At 38.9% G+C, this 22,728-nt stretch overlaps 1 protein-coding gene across 4 annotated transcripts in view; it reads right to left on the minus strand.

Moving 5' to 3' along the window:
• Nucleotides 1-254: 254 nt before the first annotated feature.
• Nucleotides 255-22,728, minus strand: part of VAPB (VAMP associated protein B and C) — a 123,794-nt gene continuing 101,320 nt past the window's right edge. For all 4 annotated transcript variants that reach the window (XM_077113029.1, XM_077113020.1, XM_077113013.1 and 1 more), the window contains exons 3-6: nucleotides 16,252-16,355; nucleotides 12,770-12,850; nucleotides 10,697-10,873; nucleotides 255-7,291 (exon numbers count right to left, since the gene is read on the minus strand). In XM_077113029.1, coding sequence (XP_076969144.1) covers nucleotides 7,133-7,291; nucleotides 10,697-10,873; nucleotides 12,770-12,850; nucleotides 16,252-16,355 — 521 coding nt within the window. In that variant the 3' untranslated portion in view covers nucleotides 255-7,132. The remainder of the gene's footprint in view (nucleotides 7,292-10,696; nucleotides 10,874-12,769; nucleotides 12,851-16,251; nucleotides 16,356-22,728) is intronic.

Raw genomic sequence — 22,728 nt, forward strand, 5'->3', positions numbered from 1 at the left:
ATGAGCCTGGTACCCATGCTTAAGCTCTCTGGACAAAGATTTCCTCATCAGTAAAATGAAGAGGAATTTTACTTAAGTCAGCTCTAAGATCTGTTTTCTGGCACAAAAATATCTGTGATTTTCATTTAAACCAATTTCTTGCTGCTAAGAAGCAGAGGAAGAGTAGAGAAATGGGATCTATCTAGTATATTTTCTAAAACATATCTAAATGCTCTTAAGCCATCTATTCAAAATAATTTTACACTGAAGCATCCTTTAAATATATTCAGAACACAGAATTTATTGAACATAATACAGAGACAGCTAGTACAAAAGTTTATGCCTTGGCAGGGCAGGTTTTATCAGGCTGACAGGGAACATGTGAGAACATGCTGTGAATGGCTTTCGATCTGGATACTGCAGAAATACATCTTCCCTCCGGGAAATGTAAAGTCAGTCATAAAACCATGAATTTATTACATATCAGATAACCAAAATGTACGATGGGAAAGAGTCCTTTCCTGCACCAACTTTTTAAGTGGATTCCATGTCAAAACAGGAAATACAACTTAAAATACACACAAGAAAAATTATGAAAACTAAAGCATTCTAAGACATCTTTTAAAATGCTCAATTCCCAGAATGTTAACACACATTGAAATCAGAATAAAAACACACATCACAAACTGGAGAGATCTTTTATCAAGACAGGGAGAAAAATGTAAAGCAAGAGAGGAACAACATGCATTATCAAAACTATGTCTTTACTCAAAAAGGAGAGTGGTAGTGAAGGAAACACTTAAATAGACCGAGTTTCTTTCAGGAAGCTCCAAATGGCAATAGTTCATAGTCTTAAAAAAAAGGACAGCTACCAACAGAAACGAGAACCAAACATATTTTGCATTTTTATCTCCACATATAAACCTGAACCACCTTATTTAAGGCTGCTTACAAATGAAAACACAAAATAAAATCACGCCCATAATTAATTTCTCAGTACCTCATATGGTGTCTAATATACTGTACTTCATAAATGTTTTGCTAGATGAGCAAGCAAATATTTAAACGCAAAAAAACAGTTCTTGTACAAATGGTCTCAGTATTACACACAATAAATTCTGAACTTTGAATCCCAGTAAAAGATTCAGTGGAAAAAAAGTTTTTAAATACATGTTGTGCTAGAAGGTAACAGCTGAATTTAATTTATTTCTTAAAAACAAAAGAATGGAATGCAGGCAGCCAGTTCATAAAAAGAACCAGAACTTTTTTATATTATATGGGAAACCACCAAGTCAATGTGGGAAACATGCACACTAATTTATCATTTTCTTAAATCATAAAAAGCTATGCATTCCTGGGCAGGCCACAGTGGCTCAGCAGGCCAAGTTCTTGCCTGTCATGTCAGAGACCCGAGTTCGATTTTTGGTACCTGCCCATGCGAGAAAAAAAAAAAAAAGCATTCTTATTAGCACATTAATTGAAATGGGCTTAAGATATCAATTTGTCTCCCTTAGTTGGCATTTTCTGAAGAGAAACCAACAAAAAGAGTAACTTGTTTTATTTTGGTTGACATAGCTTTGGTTTCAGTGAAACAAGGTTAGGGTGGCAGTTTCACCTGACAAAAGCCCCGGATATGTTCCTGAAGCTCATCAGAATGCAAGTGGTTGAACAGGACAGTGGCCAAGCATCAGTCCTGCACCCACATCCATTAGCCAAATGATTAAATATACATCAACCCTGCGGTATAATAAAATAATTGTAACAGGGCATTGTCACAGGATCAATGTTTCCTGGTTTAAAAATAAACATGAGCATTTATCTAGCAGCAGAAAGCTATTATCCCACGGCACTGTTGTACTCGACTGACATCTTTTAATCAAAGCAATCTATATCATGGCAACATTCCAAGGTATCATAATTGCAAATATTTATGGCAAGTTAGATAACAGCTATATTTTTGTTGCTAGGTTTTCTTGCTTTTCTGCAGAATTGATGCAGACATTCTCTAATGAATTAATTCCATTAAGAAAAACATCTGAAGTAATTCTATTAATTGAGACAATTTCTTACTCCCCCACCCCAACCAGTTTCGTTCTTAACTATTATATAGGATTGTTTATGTGTGTTCATGGCTTTTACTTTTTAAAAAGTAATGTAATGAAAGTGAATTAAAACTAAACCTCTATATTTAAGTGTCATGGATATGGCTAAAAGTACCCCTTGGAGGGCATTCTGGGTCCCTCGGCACAGGGGTGGCTAACCCCTTGCACCCCAACTAATGCTTTCGTGGCCGAGCCTTGAGTGCTAGGTATGCAGCTAATGAGACTTTGACGTAAGAGCAAAAGGGCTTGTGATTCTTGCTGCAGATCCATTTTCACAGTCTCCACTCCTTATCACAGTCTTCTATTACTTGCTCCCTTCGCTGATTTCCCAGAGAGAGGCCTGAGATGCCAGGGGCTCGGCTGTTTTCAAACCTCGGCAGGCCACTTCTGTCATACCAACTTTAATGAACTGCCCTCGCCTCACATTTAATTCACAAGTTATGTAAAGCCTTCATATAAAGCATTCCCATCATTGCCCTGCTGAGGCTGACGGGGAATTTTCTTTCTAAAATCCCTAAATTTGCTCCCCAGGAACACTGAGCAGAGATCTTCAGACAGTGAGAAGATGGAAAATGTACACTTCTCTCCTCTTTCTGGAGTATGTTTAGTTTCAAAAGAAAAAATAAAAAGCATCTGAACTACAGTCCTGATTCTATCTACTTTATCTTCAAAATAACTGAATAAGGTATGAGGTCAAACACATGAAAAGCATGCAAATGGCCAGAGCAGCTGGAATCAGAAAGAGTGATGCTAATTACTCTAGGGCCTTTTACATTGTGCCTTTGAGGCCCTTTCTGAGCTTAGACAGGCCTTAGCAAGTGATTCAGGCCTTGGCAGCAGGCCTTCTCAGAAACCGATTTAGTTCCAAAGGACAGGTTTTAAAAACTTGCCCATTTTAACCTCCTGGAGCCTCCATTTCCACATGCAAAATAGACTCCTCATCCCCAGGGCTGTAACTGTTGTGAGGATAGAGTTGAAAGTACAGGAAACAGCTCTGAAAAGGCCAAGGCAAAAGTCTAATGGAACAGCAACCCACTCTAAAAGGTTCCTATCAAAGCAGGGCTGTCAGAGGATGGCTTAAAAGGGGTGGGGGGTGGGGGTAAAAGCAAACATAAAAACCCCAACAATCCCTCACATGGAGACAGGGGACCTCAGAGCTGCCTGTTACATTACCAAAGAGTAATCACAGGTCTGATCAGATTTGTGTGCCAGGAACTGGAGTCACTCATCTACTCTAGGTCTCTTCAGAGTGGTAATGTGCCAACTGATGCCAGTTTTACTTGGTTCTCTTCCTCCTCTAGGCCAGATAGGTGCAACAGGAAGAGGCAGGGCAAGCCTCTCCGGGACCCAACACCTACAGCCGGATGCCCGTCACTGAAATGCCACCTCCAGCAGGGGGAAGCAGTGGCCTCTTCACTTGAGAAGGTCTCTGAGATTAAATATTATTAAAGGGTTTAGGATGATTTAATACCCCGAGACTCGTCTCTCTGATTATTTTTTTTTTCTTTTAAATCAAGAATTTTACAAATCAAAACCAGACTCCTGTAAAATGGGCCAGTTATTCAGAGAAGGAACTGAAAATGACAAATGGCATTGTATTTTGGCATGGATTCAGAGTTTGCAAATACAACGATTTGTGTGTGCAAAAAAACTTAAGCCTAGCTATTTACATATGGTACATATGCTAAACCCACACTGACAGACAGCTTGTTTTTAAGTTCATCTGAAAGGCTGTGAGCTATTCCTGCGTTAAGCTGTATCTGACTCGACACAGCCTGTGAGTCCAGCACTGATATCTTTCGATAGCAGTTCTGCTCCTGGGATTTGTTTGAAAGCATTTAGGTTTTCACGGATCACTGAAGGTTCTTCATTTTTCCCCCTTCTGTGTTATGTAGGTATAAGCTGTCTCTCTAGGCATAAACTGACCACTGGTAAAAATCAATTTTGATTGTATCAGTATTTATTACTGCTGGTGCCAGCAGTTTAGAAGACTAGAGAGGGAAAACATGTAAATTAGGAGGAGAAAAAAATGGCAGCTGGGTCCTCATACCTACAAATAAAACAGCTTCCTATCTTTAAGACACATTCTGTACCAGTCAAGGGAGCTTAAATTATCAATTTAAAAAATGCAATCAATAAAAATTGATGGAACTTTGTTATTACATGCATCTCATATGTATTTGTTAGCTCTGTGCTGGCTATTTCTAAAGCAAGAGCCCCACTCTTAGAGTTGCCTTACAATCAGTAACCACACGAGTGCAGGACACAGAAAGCAGCCTGGCTACAGCACTCCTGACAGCTTCTGCCTCTCTCTTTCTAGAGCAGTTCATTCCAATGATTTGACTCTCACCCTTTGCTGTGGCAGGACCACCTGCCCAACTGTTAACCTTACTCTCATTCTTCTTTCTCCTGCCATGCTTCTCCGCATACACTACCCCTTCTGCCAGCACACCCTCCACCAAGTAGGCTCATTTACACAAAAGCAAGACCTTCCCCAACACCCATGTTCTCAAAGCACCCCAGGCTCCCTGATGAGCTTCCTCCTTCCGCTCACTCAGAAAGCCCCACAAAAGAACATGTGCTCAGCAAGTCCCAACCATTGCATAGGATGACTGGCTAGAAGGAAGAGTCAAACATGAACTTCAAAATTTTATTTTAGTTGCAACCAAATTGTCCACATCCTCTGAGAAGCTGAATATCTGTGCTCCTAGATGTACATAAGAAACTGAATCACCTTCAAGGACCCAACACCAAATGGGTTCCCCAAGCAATCTCTTTTAAGAACCTAATTACTCTAGCGCATCAGCAAACTATGGCCTCACAGGCCAAATCCCACCAGTCACTGGGCTTGGTGAATAAAGTTTTACCCAAAAAAAAAAAGTTTTATTGGGCCACAGTCATGCTCTTCATTTGCATGTCTATTGATTTCAAGTTAATCTGAAAGGATTATTAGAGTAGAGTAGTTGTGTGGCCTAGACAGTTTAAAATATTTCCTACAATTAGACACATTTTAGTCCATTTGCAGAAAATAACAGAAAGCACATGCTTCACAGCTCAGTCTTCTCACTCCCTTTTACAAGTACCTGGATCTATATGGAAGATACTGGGGACTAATTTACAACTATGCAGCCTTCCATGAATGCATGCTAGATGAAATTTGAACAGTAGGTTATTTGGTTTTCTACCATTTACTATGAGTTCCTGGGATTTATAGAACACTTCTTTTCATGAAGATAGGAAGTTACTTACTTAGGACTCACGGCAGCTTCTACTTCACGGTCCTCTAGTCCCTAACCCAGCGCCCCAGAGCCAAATCCTGGCTCTTTCTACCCTGGTCAGGCTCAAGAGCAATCTGTCTCAAAGTGGTACTTTCTAAGAACTGTCTTCCTTGATGGACTTTGTCTTTTAAAGCCCAGCCCCATGCTGAAGCTGTGTACCTTTCACACACATCTTCTGCACAGCTCTTGACCCAAAGGAGGGGTTTCCTTTTACTGAGGGGCAGAGCTATGGATGGACAAGGGTGACCAGGTTCTTAGAATCTCAATAGTTTTCTTTTCATACCCTCAGTTGAGGCCAACCACCCACCTCCCCCAAAATATAATTTTTTCAATGTCCTATTTTTAAACCAATCTTCCAATGGCAAAATACTAAAGTGATAAATAACTTCCCCCAGATAGCAATTGTGACAAAATGACAAAAGAGTTCTTAATTTTGGGGCTTTATTTTAATTTTTTTCTTTTTAAGATGCTACATAGTCAACAGGATTGGATTGGTCTTTTACGGCATAAAATTAATTCACAGTCAAACTCTCAATTACTACTTGATGGATTACTTGAAGAGTCTCTCTCACCATCCCCTCCCCACCCCCTAGCTGGTTCCTCTCTCCTGCCACTCTGCAGCCTGACTAACTCATCATGACGCCAACATAGGGCCACACTGAGAAAGGCCAGGCCAGACCTAGGGACATGTGTGCTGGAAGTAGGGATGGTGGTTGGGGGATAGTGGAAAAACAGTATGTTCACCTCTTTAAGATCAGCTACTCTTCTCCATTGAAGAGGTAATCTAGACTTGACTGTTGCTACTAAGAATTTCCCTCCCTATGACAGCTGTGATTTACACAGAAAAACACATCCTGACTACTGTTTCCAAAATTCAACAGAGTCACACCTTCCACAGGTACATAGTGCCGAGAAACCTCCAGAGAGGAGCCCACGGCACTCCAGCAGCAGTGCCAGCATAACCCACTGGCAGTAGGTAGCACAGGTGAGTTTTAGGCCACAGCATTAATTAAAATTTTGTGACAATAAGAAAACATGAGATGAAATACATTAAATAAGTTAAATATGCATTAAACATCTCTGAATAACAGTTCAATGTCACTACATGAACCAATAGTAATTTAGCTTGGTCCCTTTAGAGAACAAAGCATTGACTTTTTTTCCGAAGTGTTGGGTCAATCAGCCAAAATATGCCCTCATTCATGATGAGCATATCTGATGCTGCCACAGTGCAATTCTTTTCAGCTTCTGATTCTGTCCATCAGTCCCCAGGAACTGATGATGCGGACAGAACTGAAGACACAGAAAAGAAGCCTCAGGAATGAGTGAGCAGTGTGATGGGTGACTACATGGAGGCGACAGCGCTTGCCCGCTGCGCGGGGCTCTGGCTCCCAAAGGCCAGCACCAACAGACGAGGAAGAGTGTCTTGTTTCAGGAGAGGTAATCCAGCAACATGTACCAAAGCCTAACAATGTTTAAAATGACATTTACAATATGTCAGTGTAGTATTAATCATGGTTTCCTTCATCATTTAATAAAGATCATTCTTTACCCTCCAATCATTTACTATACATTTAAATCTTCTAAAAGATTGTTACACTGTTATAGTCGTGTGTGTGTTTGTATATGTGTATGTGCAAGAGGGATAATTTAAAGGCAATACCTGTGAAATGTCATCATACGTTAATTTCTTTTTACACATGGTTATGATAAATGTAAATTCCGTGATATGGCAGATTCATCATCCAAATTACCATCCTTTGCATGCAGCCTCTACAAGGCGATTTTCCCTATAATTACACCAACAATAAAGAACAAGACCACCAAAGCGAGTAGCCGGGTGCTGAGGCCCTCCTCCTTCCCAGCCGTGGCTAAGGTGGACACAGGGCTGTTGCTGTGCACTGTCTTCCTCATCCGAAGTCCATCTTCTTCCTACGGAGCAAATGCACATTCAGAAACAGCCCGAGACACCAGCAGCAGAAGTTAACTCTATGGCTTAGAAGGCTGGGTTACTACTGCCATAGATTCAGATCACATAAGAACTTACCTCTTTATTTTCCAAATGGAGAAACTGAAGCCTACAAGAGGGGAAGGGACTAGCTTGAGACCATAAGAAAATTATTACCTGGGGCCTCCTTTTTCTTTTATCTGTCCTTCACAGCACTACGGGTTACCTTTTTATAACATATCTAATCAAGGCATTCCTCGGTTCACCATGACTTACAGGAAAAAGACTACGAGGGACCTCCTGGTCCTTTGTAACCTCAAGCCCATCTAACTTTCTTTTCTGGCCATGTCTCCAGGCTGCTCTTCTTCTCCTACATCCTACTCCAACTCCTCCGCTTCGACTGAACAGACTTCCCTAAACAAATCATCAATTTTTTTAATGATGGGCAATTTCCAAGGCACAAATATAAAAATCAGGAGAGACCACAAATGGGAGACCTGAAAGTTTTCAAATACAGAACTCTGTACATAATTGGTATTTGATAAGTTACGTGTAGACTGCTGTACTGAACACTCTATATTTGGAATATTAAATTGTGACTGAATTTGATATACTATTCTCAGATATTTTCTATTTAATGCACGGATCTCCTACTGAAGAAGCAACTTTCTTTTTCCATTTATACAAAGATACTTGGCCACATTTAACTCACCTGAAGGCACAGAGGAGTAAGGAATAAAAATTTTCTCCTTCCCTTTCACTTCTGCACCAATTCCCTACAACACCTCCACTTCTGCCTTGATTCCCTACAAGTTCCTTTGCAAATCTGATTTTGCCATTTAGGATTCTGCCAGTGGTTCCCACTGCCCACAAGGCCAAGCCCATACTCCCTAGCAGAGCACTCATCAAGGCCTTTCTATTAAGGCCAATGCTCATCTTCACAGCCAGATCTCTTGCTAACTATTTCATCTACTCAATTACTAAACCCCACATATCAGTTATATTTTCATTTCTTTTCCTTCAATTCATTTATTCATTGAGTGTTTAGTAGGTTCTGAACATAAGGCAGACAAGCCCACGGAGCTTATATCTCTATGAAAATTGCTCACCATGCTGGGTTGTCCTTATTTATCTCTATGCCTCTCCCTGCCACCCCATTAACAGGAGCTGCTGCTCCTCAAGGGCTGAGGTCACACATGTTTGTATCCATGGCACTTGGCACATAGTAGATTCTCCATAAATTCGTCAGCCAAATAATAGAATGAACCAACATAACACAAGAAATCAGTTTTGGCAGGATAAAGAATCTTCTAATATCAAAATCGGTCTGATAATATTTTAAAGATATTCTGTTCATAAGGCATGGCCAATATTGCTGTACAGTGATAAATTACTGGTGTTATTCGATTAACTTTAAAAAAATGGGCACAGAAAAGCACAACATTTATTTTACTGAGTTTATATAGAAGCTATTTCTACCTATTTATCACTTCAAACAGCACAGAACTCTGTTTTAGAAGAGAAATTCCAGGAGAATCTTTAGGCATATCTTATATTTTTAGCCAAAAAGTAAAGTGTCAGCTTCATAATTTATTTCAGATTATTGCCACTGAATGTGGCAAATCAAGATCACTATAAAGAAAGAAAATGATGCCATTTTCCAAACACTGTCAGTTCTCCTATATCCACTACATTGCCAGATTTAAAAAAGAAGGAAAAGTCAGCTTAAGTGAATTTATTACATGCACTTGGTCCTATGGTATTTAGAGAGTAAAACCCTACTACATGCTTGGGTAGCATGATCAAAATTAAGAGAACAGATTGGCCTAAAAGTGTAAGCTGCAACACAAGTTTCTACAATTAAACATTTGCTTCAATATTGTGTTGGAAACAGATTTATACTCTTACAGGTGGAAGGAGCCGCAGGTGGAAGCTGATTTGAAGCACCTATGTACTCCATAAAAGGCCATGTTCTCTTAATCAATCCTTGTGGGGACAGACCTACTGTTGGGTGGGACCTTTTGATTAGGTTGTTTCAATGAAGATGTGATACAGCCCATTCAAGATGGGTCTTAATTCCCTTGCTGGAGTCCTCCATGAAAGGATAAAAGACAAATGAAACCCAGACAGCTCAGAGAAACTAAGAGAGAAACATCCAGAGACATTTGGAGAGAAAGCCATTTTTGAAACCAGAATACAGAACAGAAGGACCAGCAGATGTCACCACGTGTCTTCCCATGTGACAGAACACCAGAAGCCTTTCCTCAGAGAAGGTATCTTCCTCTGGATGCCTTAACTGAGATATTTTCATGCCCTTAGAACTATAAATTTGTAAGCTAATAAATCCCCACTGAAAAAGCCAACCCATTTTTGGTAAATTGCATTCTGGTAGCTTTAGCAAACCAAAACAAAAGAATTTAGCAAACAGAGGCGAGGAGCTGCTGTGACTCACATACAGACTCAGAACTAGTTCAAATTTGATTAGAGTCTTTTCCATGCCGCCCCAGGTCTCCAAAGCCAAAAGAAGTGTGCCCCATCTCACTTCACCACCCAGCACAACCTGCCCTCCAAAGACCAAGGCTAACTGCCCTGTCAACATCAACAAGCTAGAAATTCGGGTATCTCCTATAATCTCAACCTCTTATCTGTTGTGACAGCTTCCCATTTCCAATCTCATCACCACTTTAATAGCCTGATGAAATTCTATTGCCCAGATGTTCTATTCAGAATCTTAAAAAAACAGAAATATACCTGTTGAAACAGAGTGCAAGTCAGTATTTACCTTTAAAAAAAAAAAAGAGATTCTCACCCAAGTGAATTGGGGTGGAGTGGGGCTTGAAAATGCATATTCAAAATTACCATTGCTGTTTCATTTTTAGTCTCAAAGTTATTTTCAATTTACACTACTGGATTTTTTTTTTTTTTTTTGGTATGCTGTATGGCAGGGTGGCATTTCACTATTTTTCCACGTGAGTTTTCGTTACTGCAGCACCATTTGTGGAATTTTTGTTTGTTTGGCTTGTTTGTTTTTGGGGGGGGGAACTGTATGGACCAGGAATCAAATCCAGGTCTCCCGCATGGCAGGCAAGAATTCTACTACTGAACTACCCTTGCACCCCTGTGCTTTCTTTTTCAAGGGAACAAGAGGAATTTCTGCATAAGGGACAGCGGTTCGTAAATTTGGGGACTCAGGAATCCTTTTTGAGAACCTAATGAAAGTTATGGAAATTTCTTCTCAAAGGAGAACAGGCACAAATACCAAAAAAACACAAAAAACAAAAACACAAAAAACACACACCTACAAATCCAGGAGTTCATAAACTTCCCGACCCAAGATCCTAGTAAAAGAGTAAGGTCCCTGTTCCCTGTAGATTCTCAGAAAATGTTACCTTGAATTGTTTGTTTTCCTCCCGTAGCCTCTGAACTTCACCTTGCAGCCTCTTACATTCTTCCATCACTTTCTTAACTTCAGTGTCATCCAAAGAAGAACTCAGAGATTTAGACACTGTTGGTGTTTCTGTCTTTGATGCAGATGTGGTTATAATTTTATTTATTTCTACATCATGCTGTTCAGGAATAAATGAAAGCCCAAGTGTCACAAACTATATAATAAAGGACGTTTTAATGCAAAGTAAAGTAGTTCTCAGAAAACACCACACGTGGTAGCATTTCATCCACACTGTATAATGTCACATTTATTTTTCTAAATGGATCACTTTATCTAGTATCTTAATAAACTAAAGCAACTGGGCCCCAGAAATTATGGATAAGAGCAAATAATGGAGTTTGGCTGAGACTAATACTTCAAAGAAAAAGAAAAAGGGCTATATATATTGCACTATCAAACTGCTGCCATGCAAAAATTAGCATACTATAATTGTGTAAGCTCAGGAATTATTAGCTACAAATTACTGTCACCATGAAAATCTGAATATTAACAGACTGGCTGGGTGGTGGCGTCAGACCAGGGAGAAGTATTACACAAAAGGTGATTTAGTTCCTGAACTTAGAACTTCCAAGTTGCAATAAAGGTGAAACAAGCTCAATGTTTGTAATGTCTCAAGTTAGAAGAGGGTGTTTTTGAAAACTACATATCCCTCCCCCCATTTCTTCAACCAAAATTGTCCTGCATCACCCACTTTGATATTTACTGCTGATGAGAGTCAGGAAGTGGGAGGAGGGCATATTTTTCGGGGGAAATAACATTTCTGGGTCACTGCCCTGGGGTTTCTAGGTAGTTAACTATAAAAAGCATAGCTCTAGCTCTGCTCTTCATTTTCCAGATTAGAAAAGGAAGGTTCATGTATCACAGAGTTAAGGTCAGAATACAGGTCTCACAAACTTCCAGACAATGACTTTCCAGGGACACAGTATAAAATGGGAGGAGGGGGAAAAAATGATTGTTGTCCATTCAAAGAAACAAGATCAGGGTATTAGGTAATCATAGAGCAGAAAGAAAACACTAAGTAGATTTGACACAATTCAGCAGAATTCATGGAGACTAAAGTTTCAGAGCATTTCTATTTCCCATCTCCAGCTACTAATGGCCAGTGTAGTTTAGTATTCTGCATGCATTTTAAATTCTTGGAGCATTTAATATAATTAAAACAATTTTTGAGTACACTAAAGGAAGGTCCAGATTAGCATTCCAGATACGGTATTCTCTCTTCAACTGGTCACAAGTGAGGACCATGACAGGTTTATCCTTAGGTTTCAACTTATTTTAAAAAGAAAAGTGAGCTGACAGCTTGGAGGAGTAAGCCCTTCTTGCTCACCCCCGCACCCCACCCCCAGCCAGCACAGGAGTTGGATAGTTCTCAAGTAGGTGTAAATTTTGCCCCCAGGGGACCTTTGACAATATCTGCAGACATTTTGGTTTGTCACACGGTGGGGGGGGAAGGGGGCAATTACTACCAACAACTAGAAAGGAGACACCAGGAATGTTGCAACCTACAATGCACAAGATGCCCCCCAACAGAGAATCTCCCAGCTAAAATGTCAACAGTGCTGAGGCTGCAGTTTATCTGAAGAGTTAGATGGGGTAAAGAGAGTAGGGACAGGAATTCCAGAGGGAAAGAAGCTGGCAGAGAACCTAAGAGCTTACCACTGTCCATAAAGCATTATGATAAAGGGCAAATTATCCCATTATAGTCTCATCCAGTGTTTAACAGCAACATATAATTCTGCCAGGCAAAAGAAGCTCTTTGGGATTTATATCTCAAGAGCCAACAGGTTGTACTTTTTAAGGAGAAAAGGTGTTTCAGTTAGTTGTCTTTCTGCCAGTCTTTCAGAGGCTAATTTCACAGAGGCCCACTTATTTGTTACCTTCAGCTTATTTTTCTCTTTACACATCAGAGGAAGGAAAATAATTTGCCAACTTAAATTCCGGTTTTACAGGAGATGGTATGCAAATAAGTATCAGCTTGCAACATTCAATTATTGTTAACTATAAACATACTTACTGGTTTATCATTTTCTGCTGGCAATTCAAACACACATCTAAGTTTTGAATCCATAAGGTCTTCCGGTTTTGCTTCCTTCCACTAAAACAATTTAAATTTAATAATCAGGATATTATAAAGCTGCTTGAAGAATATCTTTCCTCCTATAACTGACAATTTCAGAAAATACTCAATGAGAAAGCCCTAATATATATCAAATAAAGAACTTAAGTCTGCTGAGATTTTAATATTTTAAACATGACAAGATGAAATACACTAGCTTTCCTGAATATTTATTATACTTCTCAAATCCCAAAATCTTGTTGCCTGACTCCTCAAAGTCAACAAATGTCCCTCATGGCCACATCTGTGGGAAATACATGGAGTAGAGGGAGGAGCATTGCTGGAAAAAAGAGTAAATTTCCAAATTATAACACCTGAATGACTAGAGGTAACTAGGCTCTCCTTAAGAAAATAAGACTTACTTTACACGTGCCTCCTTCTTGGAGAGCTTAAGCACATACTATCTAAGAGTGGTTTTGGAACACTGTCAAGCACCAACAGAACACATGAACTATTAAGCAGTTCCCTTGCAACTGCCTCATGGAGCCCACCCCCACTTCCTCCAGTCTGTTGGAGTAAGCACCTTCCTGGCTAAACCACATGTCTAGGATGATGCATCCTGGTTTACTTCTATCAGCAGTGGGGGATAGGAACTCCCAGGTGTCCTGGGAATGTGGGCCTGCATAGCAACAAGATTACAAAACAGAAAAAGGAATACACATACACACACACACACACACACACACACACACACACACACACACACACAAGCAAGAGGCAGTTAGAGCAACACAGGTACCAAAAGCCAGAAAAAGGAAATAATCTATACATTTAATAGTTTAACGACAGGGAACTAATCAGTACATTAGCATGCTGCCATTCAAATAATGGTAAGACATTTTTAATTACATGGGGAAAATTCATAGAATATTAAGTGAAGAAAGTATAAACAATATTTAAGTCTGATTCTTTATGCACACCCATGAACATATGTGCCTAAGTGTGCTGGTCAAAAGAATATCAGGCAAGGATCATCAAAGGATGCTAAAACCACCAGGTGCAAGAATGTTGGAGAGCAGGGTATTTATGTGTTAGGTTTCTGAGAGGATCACATATTACTTATTATTCACAAAGGGAAAATGTACTTGGACACAGGAGATGGCTAGCAGTTACTATTTTAACCCAAGTGATTGAATGCAAGGAACAACCTGGCATTAAATGCCTTCAGATGTGATGTATAGCATCACCTATAGAATATTCTTGCCAAAAAATATTTAACCTGTCTTTATTCATGAGGAAACAATGAGATTAAAAAAAAAATGGGACATTTTATAAGTCAACTGGCCTGGACTCTAAAAAATCCAGTCATAAATAACAAAGGGTGTGTTATGTGCATTGGGGTAGGGGTGGGGCGGGCATATTCCTCTAAAATAAGAATGACATCTTTGGAACAACTAGAAAATTTAAGGTGGATTTTTTTCATCTATATAATATTACTGAATTAACATTAATTTTCTTAGCTGAAGCAATAGTATTGAGGTTATCTAAGAGAATGTCCTTAGGAGGTGAAGTGCCACGAAATCTACAACTTGCTTTCAAATTGTTTAGCAAAAAAGGAGTTACGATAGAAATGAAAGAGATGTGACAAAATTTTAACAAGTGGTGAATCCAGGTAATAGTTATATAAGGGATCCTTGTAGAATTTTTTCAACTTCCTGTAGGTCTGAATAGCAAAATAAAACAAAAGAAAGAAAGAAAAAGCACAAGGCTCCTATGAACAAGGGTTAAAAGAATTTATACATCACTTTGATTTTTTGCTCATTTGTGTATTTCCAAACTTTCCTATAATATACATTTGGTACAATTTTTTAAATTACGAAAATAATACATGCAAGAGAAATGAACATTTACTGAGTAACTACTATATCTAATGCCTAGCTTATAACACACTCAGTTAAAATAAATGTCAGATATTGTGCCAGGTGTTTTACACCAACAGCACATACTGTCTTCGTAAAAATCATATGAATTTGTTTTTCATCCTGATTTTACAGGTGACAAAAAAAAAAAAACCTCAAGAGAGTTCATGAAACTTTTGAAGGCGACAATGTTACTAAAAGCCAGAATGAGGGTCAAACCCAACATTCCCAAGCCTTCCCGTGCTCCTCTTGCCACACCATGCAGCAAAAGCTAAAGGAACATACTCTGGGATATAGTATGTTTTATATTTGCCATATGTTTCCTTGCTCAAACACAAAAAAAACATGAAGTGGCACATCAAGTTCCAGGAAATAAAAGAGAAAGTAACAAATGCCTCAATAATCCTTCTTAGGAAAAGAAAGACGGCCTATTATCACTGATCTCTCTCAAACATGAAAATATCTGGCTTACCCTTAATTTTCTTCCCCAAAGTTAACAACAATGAAGACAGTCAGTTATGCTTCTCTAAGAAGTAAAAGAAAAGGCTGTGTGGTGACACGAAGGTGGGCTTTGCATGAAACAACTCTTGGTACAAAACTCTGAAAACCTACAGGGTGGGTAAGAGCTAAATCAGATTTGCAGATATTCCTTGGATAACTTCAGTCTCCTATTGGCAGTGGAGGAAATCTGGAAGGTGGGTTGGCAAACTGGAAAGTGACAAAAATGTTATGAGACAATCTCGCCTTTCTTTTCTAAACTATGAAGCCTGGAGACAGTCTGTCCTTGCTGGTGTTGTGAACTGTAAAGTTTCTCTGTATATCGTGATGCACATTCACATCACCAGAATGCTTATTTATGCAAATGTGCTTTTAAAAAGAAAGAACTACTTTTGGGATAATTTCCATTATAATCTATTTTCTAGAAAAATCAGTGATATATTTATTTTATGAACATCAAGTCATCTTATTTTTACTACAGAGTTCAACATGTATTGAACAAGCAGGGGAGAAGGAATGAAAATCTAGGGGAGAAATAAAACAACAAAGAATCATGCCTACTAGAACCAAGCAAAAAACAAAATTAAACAAAACAAAAAAGCCCAAGGGGTAAAGGACATTTAATATTCAACTCTCACATTCTCACATCCTTTGGGTTTTTTATGGGGATGGGAAAAGATGACAAAAAAAATTCTCCTATAATGTACCCTTTTCTGTGGAAGGAGGAATCCTTAAACAACATTTAAGATAGAATCCTTCAGAGCAAGGAACTGCTGAAGCAAACTGAGATTACAAAACCAAAAAAAGAATAGTATTCTAGAAAATTATATAAAATGTTAAAATTATTCATCAAAGCTTTAGAAAAATTATAAAGGTAATCAAAGTACAAACCTTAAAAACAACATTCCCCTTTAGATGATCATGACACATTTTTTTCAAGCATGCATCCACAATTCTTTGCCTAATAGTTCTGTGTTTTGTTTTTAATTACCGGGGTGGGGGAAAAAAGCATTCAGTACTTACTACTGCTTCCATATCAGAAGTGTCAGTTGGAGCAAACATAGACTGAACCATAAACTTGTGTTTACTTTTCTCATTGGGATCATAATCGAAAGGCTGTAACATCACTGAGAAAGAAAATATTTCATTAGGAGGGTCAGAGCTTGTTTATCAGCAGCCATTTGTCACGTAATACCTGTAATTTTGGTTGTAAAGTGGTTTACTGTCATTCTCTCATTCAAACCTTCGAGACCCCTGAGTGTGAAATGAACAGGGCAAGATCATCAGTATTCTCCACTTTCAGGTCATAAATCTGAGGCCCAGAAAGGTGAAAGAATTTGCCCAAAATCAAATAGCAGAGAGTGACAGAGCTGGGCTTGGGACCAAAGTCTTCAAGTTCCTTGCCCCATGATCATTCACTATTACAAAATTGTTATAAACTCCTGTATGTGGCCACACAGAATAGAGAAACTGGTAGAAACACCACAGGCCTGTTTTGCTCAAGAAAACCTAACAGAATGATCTTTAAGAAACTAAAATAGAATAATCCAAGATGTTTAAATAACTATTTTAGCTTCTTTGCCCACTTTCTCGTATAGGTAATAAAGGCAACGCCTGAAATACAATTCTGCCAACAGAACGTTAGAAAATTTTTACAAACAGAACACTCCCAACACCACTAGTTTCTAAGGCCCTTTGTCCCCAAGAACCCAGAGGCCTCTCACATAAGGGTTCCTGTGGATGAGTAACACACTGGACCAGGGAGGGAGACACCTTACTGCTCTGCCTGCCTTCCTTCAGCCTAGTTCTTAGGATAGACGAGGACCAACCCCTGTTAAATGACATCTTTTAAAAAACACACTATTTGCTACAAAGCTTTGGCTAAACCACACACCAAATTAAGTTCCCTGAAACATAACTTTACAAGCAGAAAAAGCCAACTTTAATAAGAGCTAATGTGTACTGAGGGTTTCCCATGTGCCAGAAACTGGGCTCTGTACTTGGCATCTGTTACTATTTCACTTAATACCTAAGAGGTAGGCACTATTAGGGAGGCGTGTGTTATTTTGATGCCTATTTCCTTGATGAAAAAAGTAAAGCACAGAGAGGTTAAATAACTTACTCAGTGCTATACCAGGGAGGAGCCAGGCATTCTATTCTGATGGCAGAACGCAAACTCATAGCCACCACACGAGACTGACTCCCAGTCCTCTAACAACACAAGATCTGTCCTTCCCCACCAGCATGGCTTCCATCCACCTCTTCTGCGAGGCCCTTATCAGTGTCCTCTTGCCTTTGGACAGCCCCTTAGGGCTGATCAGGTGCTTTCTTTCAAGTCTCACAATCAACCACCTCATACAACAGCTAATGGGCAGGTATCCTTAGCAGCACTCTACAGATGAAGAATCTGGGGCCCAGCAAAGTGAAGTAACTTGCTCAAGGTCACAATGTTAGGAAGCAGTAAAACTGAAACAGAACCAAGATCTCATGGCCCTAAATCCAATCTAGAGCTCTTTTGCCATACTGGCCTCTCAAAGAGGGGACAGATTCACATCCTGTATCCCGGACCCACCATCAGAAAACCTTACAGAACCAAGCGCAATAGGTCACAGAAATAGTATTTCCTTTACCCATTTCAGGGATTCAGGGGTCCTCTACACCCTGGAGAGAGAGAAAGTCTATTAAAACCTAGATGCAACAGATTTAAGTACTTTGGTGCACCAAGTCACCCAGGCAGCTCTGTTGCCCACAAAATTCATTCGAATACTCCGAGTTACAGGTGGCCTTGCTAGAGACTTTTTTCAAGACAAAAATCTATACATGTCAGAGAGCAAATCTTTAATAAACATAGGACTTATATATACAAAACTTACTACATCAAGTTCAGCTATCAATGAAAATTACTAATATAAGAATTATTGAGTCCAAGTACCCAAAATACAAACAAATGAAGTATGATCACCAGCACAGAGAACAAAAGGTCACTTAAATATCCCAGGGCCACTTGGTATTGTACTCTTTCAGGTACTCTTAAAGAAGCCATCCTTGCTGGCAGCTTTGGCCCAGGAATGCAGATAATCCTCCCTGGGCACCACTGCTCTGGTAAGGGCTTTCCTGTAGGACAGACCTGGAACACTACTCACACACCGGGTTTGACAGCTAGCCTCAAGGACAAATTACTAGACTGGCAAAATTGTAGGCCCTTCTTTTGAAAACTAAATCCTTACCCTGTTCTTCTTCCACCCCCAGGATCATGATAAGGAAGAAACATGCTATAAATTAAGGCATGAATGTCTTTGTATGAACTGTGATCTTTCCTGGACAGGGACTGTCAATCTTCTTTGGAGTTGGGACACAGTCTTCAAAATGCTGTAAAATAAATGTTTGGTTTTACAGATTAAAGTGAATTGGGTTTTGGTCATTTCAAATCTTGCTTGATTGTGACAAAATCATGCTATAGTACTTTCTAGTCTGGGAAAGAGAACTTTGTCCTAGACTAAACTTAGATGTTCAGCAGGGCACAATCTAGTAGTACACACTGCCTCATCCTTCAGCCGATTTCTCGTCTGTGAAAGCCTGCCACACAGTCACTTAGTTTGTCACTAAGGAGAGTTCTGAAAATAAACCAGATGAAAGCAATCAGAAAACAGTGCTAAGTTTTTAGAAAATCTGGCTCTGTAGACGAAACTGCATAGGGTCATACACAAAAAGCAGATGGGTCCAGGGAACATAAGATACCCCCAAATAAACAGCCTCAAGAAATGCTGCTGTTCCCCTTTGCATTTTTCTCCACCTGCACAATGCCACTGTACAATGCTCCAAGAAGAAAGGAAAATAACCTTTACTAGTGCCTGCTATTTACTAGGCACCATAGAAGGCATGTATTCACTGATTTTGCCATACGCTAACAATACTAATAATAATATGTTATTTGCCTTTTTCACTGGGTTGACACTGGCACTGATGGGGAGAAAGCAATGGTTGGGTAGAATGCTGAAGTCTCAGTCCCAAATAATGTTGGATGACACTGCTTTCTTCATCACTACATTAGAAGTTTACAAGAAGAAATAGCCAGTTTCACTAAAGAACATCCTTGATGAAGTAATAAAAATCATTAATCTTACTGAATTTCAACTTTGAGAACATACTTTTTTAACCCTCTGTGCAACAAAATGAGAAGTACACAGAAGGCACTTGTGCTATCTCCTGAAGTACAACTGTCTCAGGAAAAGCACCTGTGAGGCTCTCTGGGTTCTGAGCTGAACCAGAAACTTTTTCATAGAACACCACCTTTACTAGAAAGAACTGAAAAACAAACTGTGGTTCCTTCAAACCTGAGGATACAGCAGATATTTTCTCAAAAGGGAACAATATGAGCCTGCTATTACAAGGAAAACAACTGACAATAGTTGTCAATGATAAAATTCATATTTTCAAGCAAAAATTATAATTTTGGAAAACTTACATCTGCACTAAGAGCCTGACAGTTTCCTAAACACTTAAAACACTTTTCCAGTGAAATCACTGGGAATAGTAAGAAATGTGATTTTTGATATTGTAGAATGAAATGTGCCAACATCTAGAAGATCTATAATTCAGTGAAGTAATATTTTACAAATGACCCATGCAAAACAAAGTCCATAAAAAGTGCATGACAGACAATGTATTGCAATGAAACACAGTTCGAAAAGTAGACAATTTCAGAGTCCACATTGTATTAACTTTTACAAAAATTACCACCATTCAAATTTTGGTGTAGAATCAAAAAACAATGTCCAGAAGTATCGGGAAAGGCTATTTTAGAAATACTCCCTTTTCCAATTATGTATATGTTGAGAAATTGGTATTTCTTTATATATTTTTACCAGAATAACACACGCAACAGATTAAATGCAAAAGAAGATATGAGAATCTGGCCTATCTTTAATTAAGTCAGACATTAAAGAGATAGGCAAAAAAATGTCAAATGCCAGTATTCTCAAAATTTTTTCTGAAAAGTTATTTTTCTTCAAACATGTCAGCATGCAACTGATTTATTATTATCAATATTTTTTAATTTGTTTTATTTCCAACATGATAAATGTCAACATAAGCCACAAACAAAAAGGCTCTTGGGACTTCAATTTTTCAGAGTGTAAAGGGGTCCCGAGACAAAAAACTGTGAGAGCCCATATTCTACACGAAGCTGCCAGTCACCTCCAGGAGAATGATCCGGTTAAATAATTTAAGTGAAGGGACTGGCAACTTGACATGGTAAAGTCTTCGGAGACTTCACATCTTAACAGCAAAAGGAGAGGCTCCATCCAGATCAAGATGGCAATGTGAGGAGCTTCAAGGGCTCCAAACCCACCCCACCTCCTAAGCTTTGAACCAGCAAAAACTGGTAGAAACATCATTCTCAGAGCTAAAAAACAAAAACAAAAACAAAAACAAAAACAGTTAAACGACTGCAGTGAGTCATCAAAAAACAGGCATCTGAAAAATAGGATCTTGACCTGGGTTTGATTCCCCTGCCTGCCCATGCAAAACAAAACAAAAAAAATAGTAGGATCTCATGATACCCTGGCCGGCCTCTACCTGACCTTCACCAGCTTGGAGTGGAGCAGGCCTGGGTCCCTGGTCAAGGTTCCAGAGAGAGAAGAGTAACCCTCCTGCACATACTGGGAGCATCAACTTCTGGGCCAATCTGTCTAACTGCAGCCTGGGGGAATCGCTGCCCCAAGTCATAGCTACCTGGGGCAAGGGATTGCTGACTGTGGAACATACAATACAGTGACTGGGAAAAAATGTTTCCTAGGAAAGAAGGTACATTATCAGTGCAAACAGGAGAATTCCTAGGGCACATGTCTATAAGATAAAACATAATACACAGAAAGGAGCAAGGAGGTCCCTAAGTTTTGGCTTGGCACTATTCCCTAAACTCATTGTATAGAGAAACTCTAAAGGATAGCACTTGGACAAGTCAATCTGCAAAGATGGGAGAGGTGTTTTCCTTTTGTCTATTTCTTAGAATGAGTTAGGTAGAACTCCTTTTTCCTCATTTTTTGGGAAAAGTTTGAACAAGATTGGTGTTGGTTCTTTACGGAATGTTTGATAAAATTCCCCTGTGAAGCCATCTGGCCCTGGGCTTTTCTTTGTAGGAAGATTTTTGATGGCTGATTGAATCTCTTTACTTGTGACTGGTTTGTTGAGATCTTCTATTTCTTTCTGAGTGAAGTCTCTGTGTGTCTCTAGGAATTTGTCCATTTCATCTAAGTTGTCTAGTGTGCTGGCATGTAGTTGTTCATAGTATCCTCTTATGATTTATTTTATTTCTTCAGGATCTGTGGTAACACACCCCTTCTCATTTCTGATTTTGTTTATCTGCATCCTCTCTCTTTCTTTCTTTGTCAGTCTTGCTAGTGGCCCATCAATTTTATTGATTTTCTGAAAGAAAATTATTGATTCTTTCTATTCTTTTGCTCACCCATTCATTTATCTCTGCTTTAATCTTTGTTATTTCTCTTCTCCTATTTGATTTGGGGTTAGTTTGCTGTTCTTTCTCAAGTTCCTCCAGGTTTGCTGTTAAATCCTCGATTTGTGTTCTTTCTTGTTTTTTAATATAGGCATTTAGGGTAATAAATTTCCCTCTCAGCACAGCCTTTGCCGCATCCCATAAGTTCTGATAAGCTGTATTCTCATTTTCATTCATCTCCGGATAGCTTCTGATTTCTCTAGCAATTTCTTCTTTGACCTAATAGTTGTTTAAGAGTGTGTTACTTAGTCTCCATATATTTGTGAATATTCTCATTTTTTGGTGGCTTTTGAGATCCAGCTTCCTCCCATCGTGATCAGAGAAAGTGCTTTGAATAATTTCAATATTTTAAAATTTATAAAGACCTGTTTTGTGCCCCAGCATATGATCTATTCTGGAGAATGTTCCATGAGCACTAGAGAAGAATGTTTCCTTGTGTTTTGGGGTGCAATGACCTATATATGTCTGTTAGGTCTAATTCATTTATCAAGTTATTTAACTTCTCTATTTCCTTGTTGATCTTTCTGTCTTCTTGTTCTATCTATAGAGGAGAATGGTGTATTGAAGTCTCCTACTATTATTGTTGAAACATCTATCGCTCCCTTCAGTTTTGCCAATGTTTGTCTCATGTACTTTGGAGCTCCTTGACTGGGAGCATAAACATTTATGATTTTATATCTTCTTAGTGAACGGACCCTTTAATTAGTATATAGTGTCGTTCTTTGTCTCTTATGATGCCTTTACATTTAAAGTCTATTTTGTCCAATATTAGAATAGCTACTCCTGCTTTCTTTTGGTTATAATTTGCATGGAAAATCTTTTTCCATCCTTTCACTTTCAATCTATTTGTATTCTTGTGTCTAAGATGAGTCTCTTGTAAGCATTATATAGCTGGATTATGTTTCTTAATCCATTCTGCCAATCTGTATCTTTTAATTGATAAGGTTAGTCCGTTAACATTCAAAGTTATTACTGAAAATGCATTT

The sequence above is a fragment of the Tamandua tetradactyla genome, chromosome 1, assembly GCF_023851605.1.
Source record: "Tamandua tetradactyla isolate mTamTet1 chromosome 1, mTamTet1.pri, whole genome shotgun sequence".
In the NCBI taxonomy this organism is placed as follows: Eukaryota; Metazoa; Chordata; class Mammalia; order Pilosa; family Myrmecophagidae; genus Tamandua; species Tamandua tetradactyla.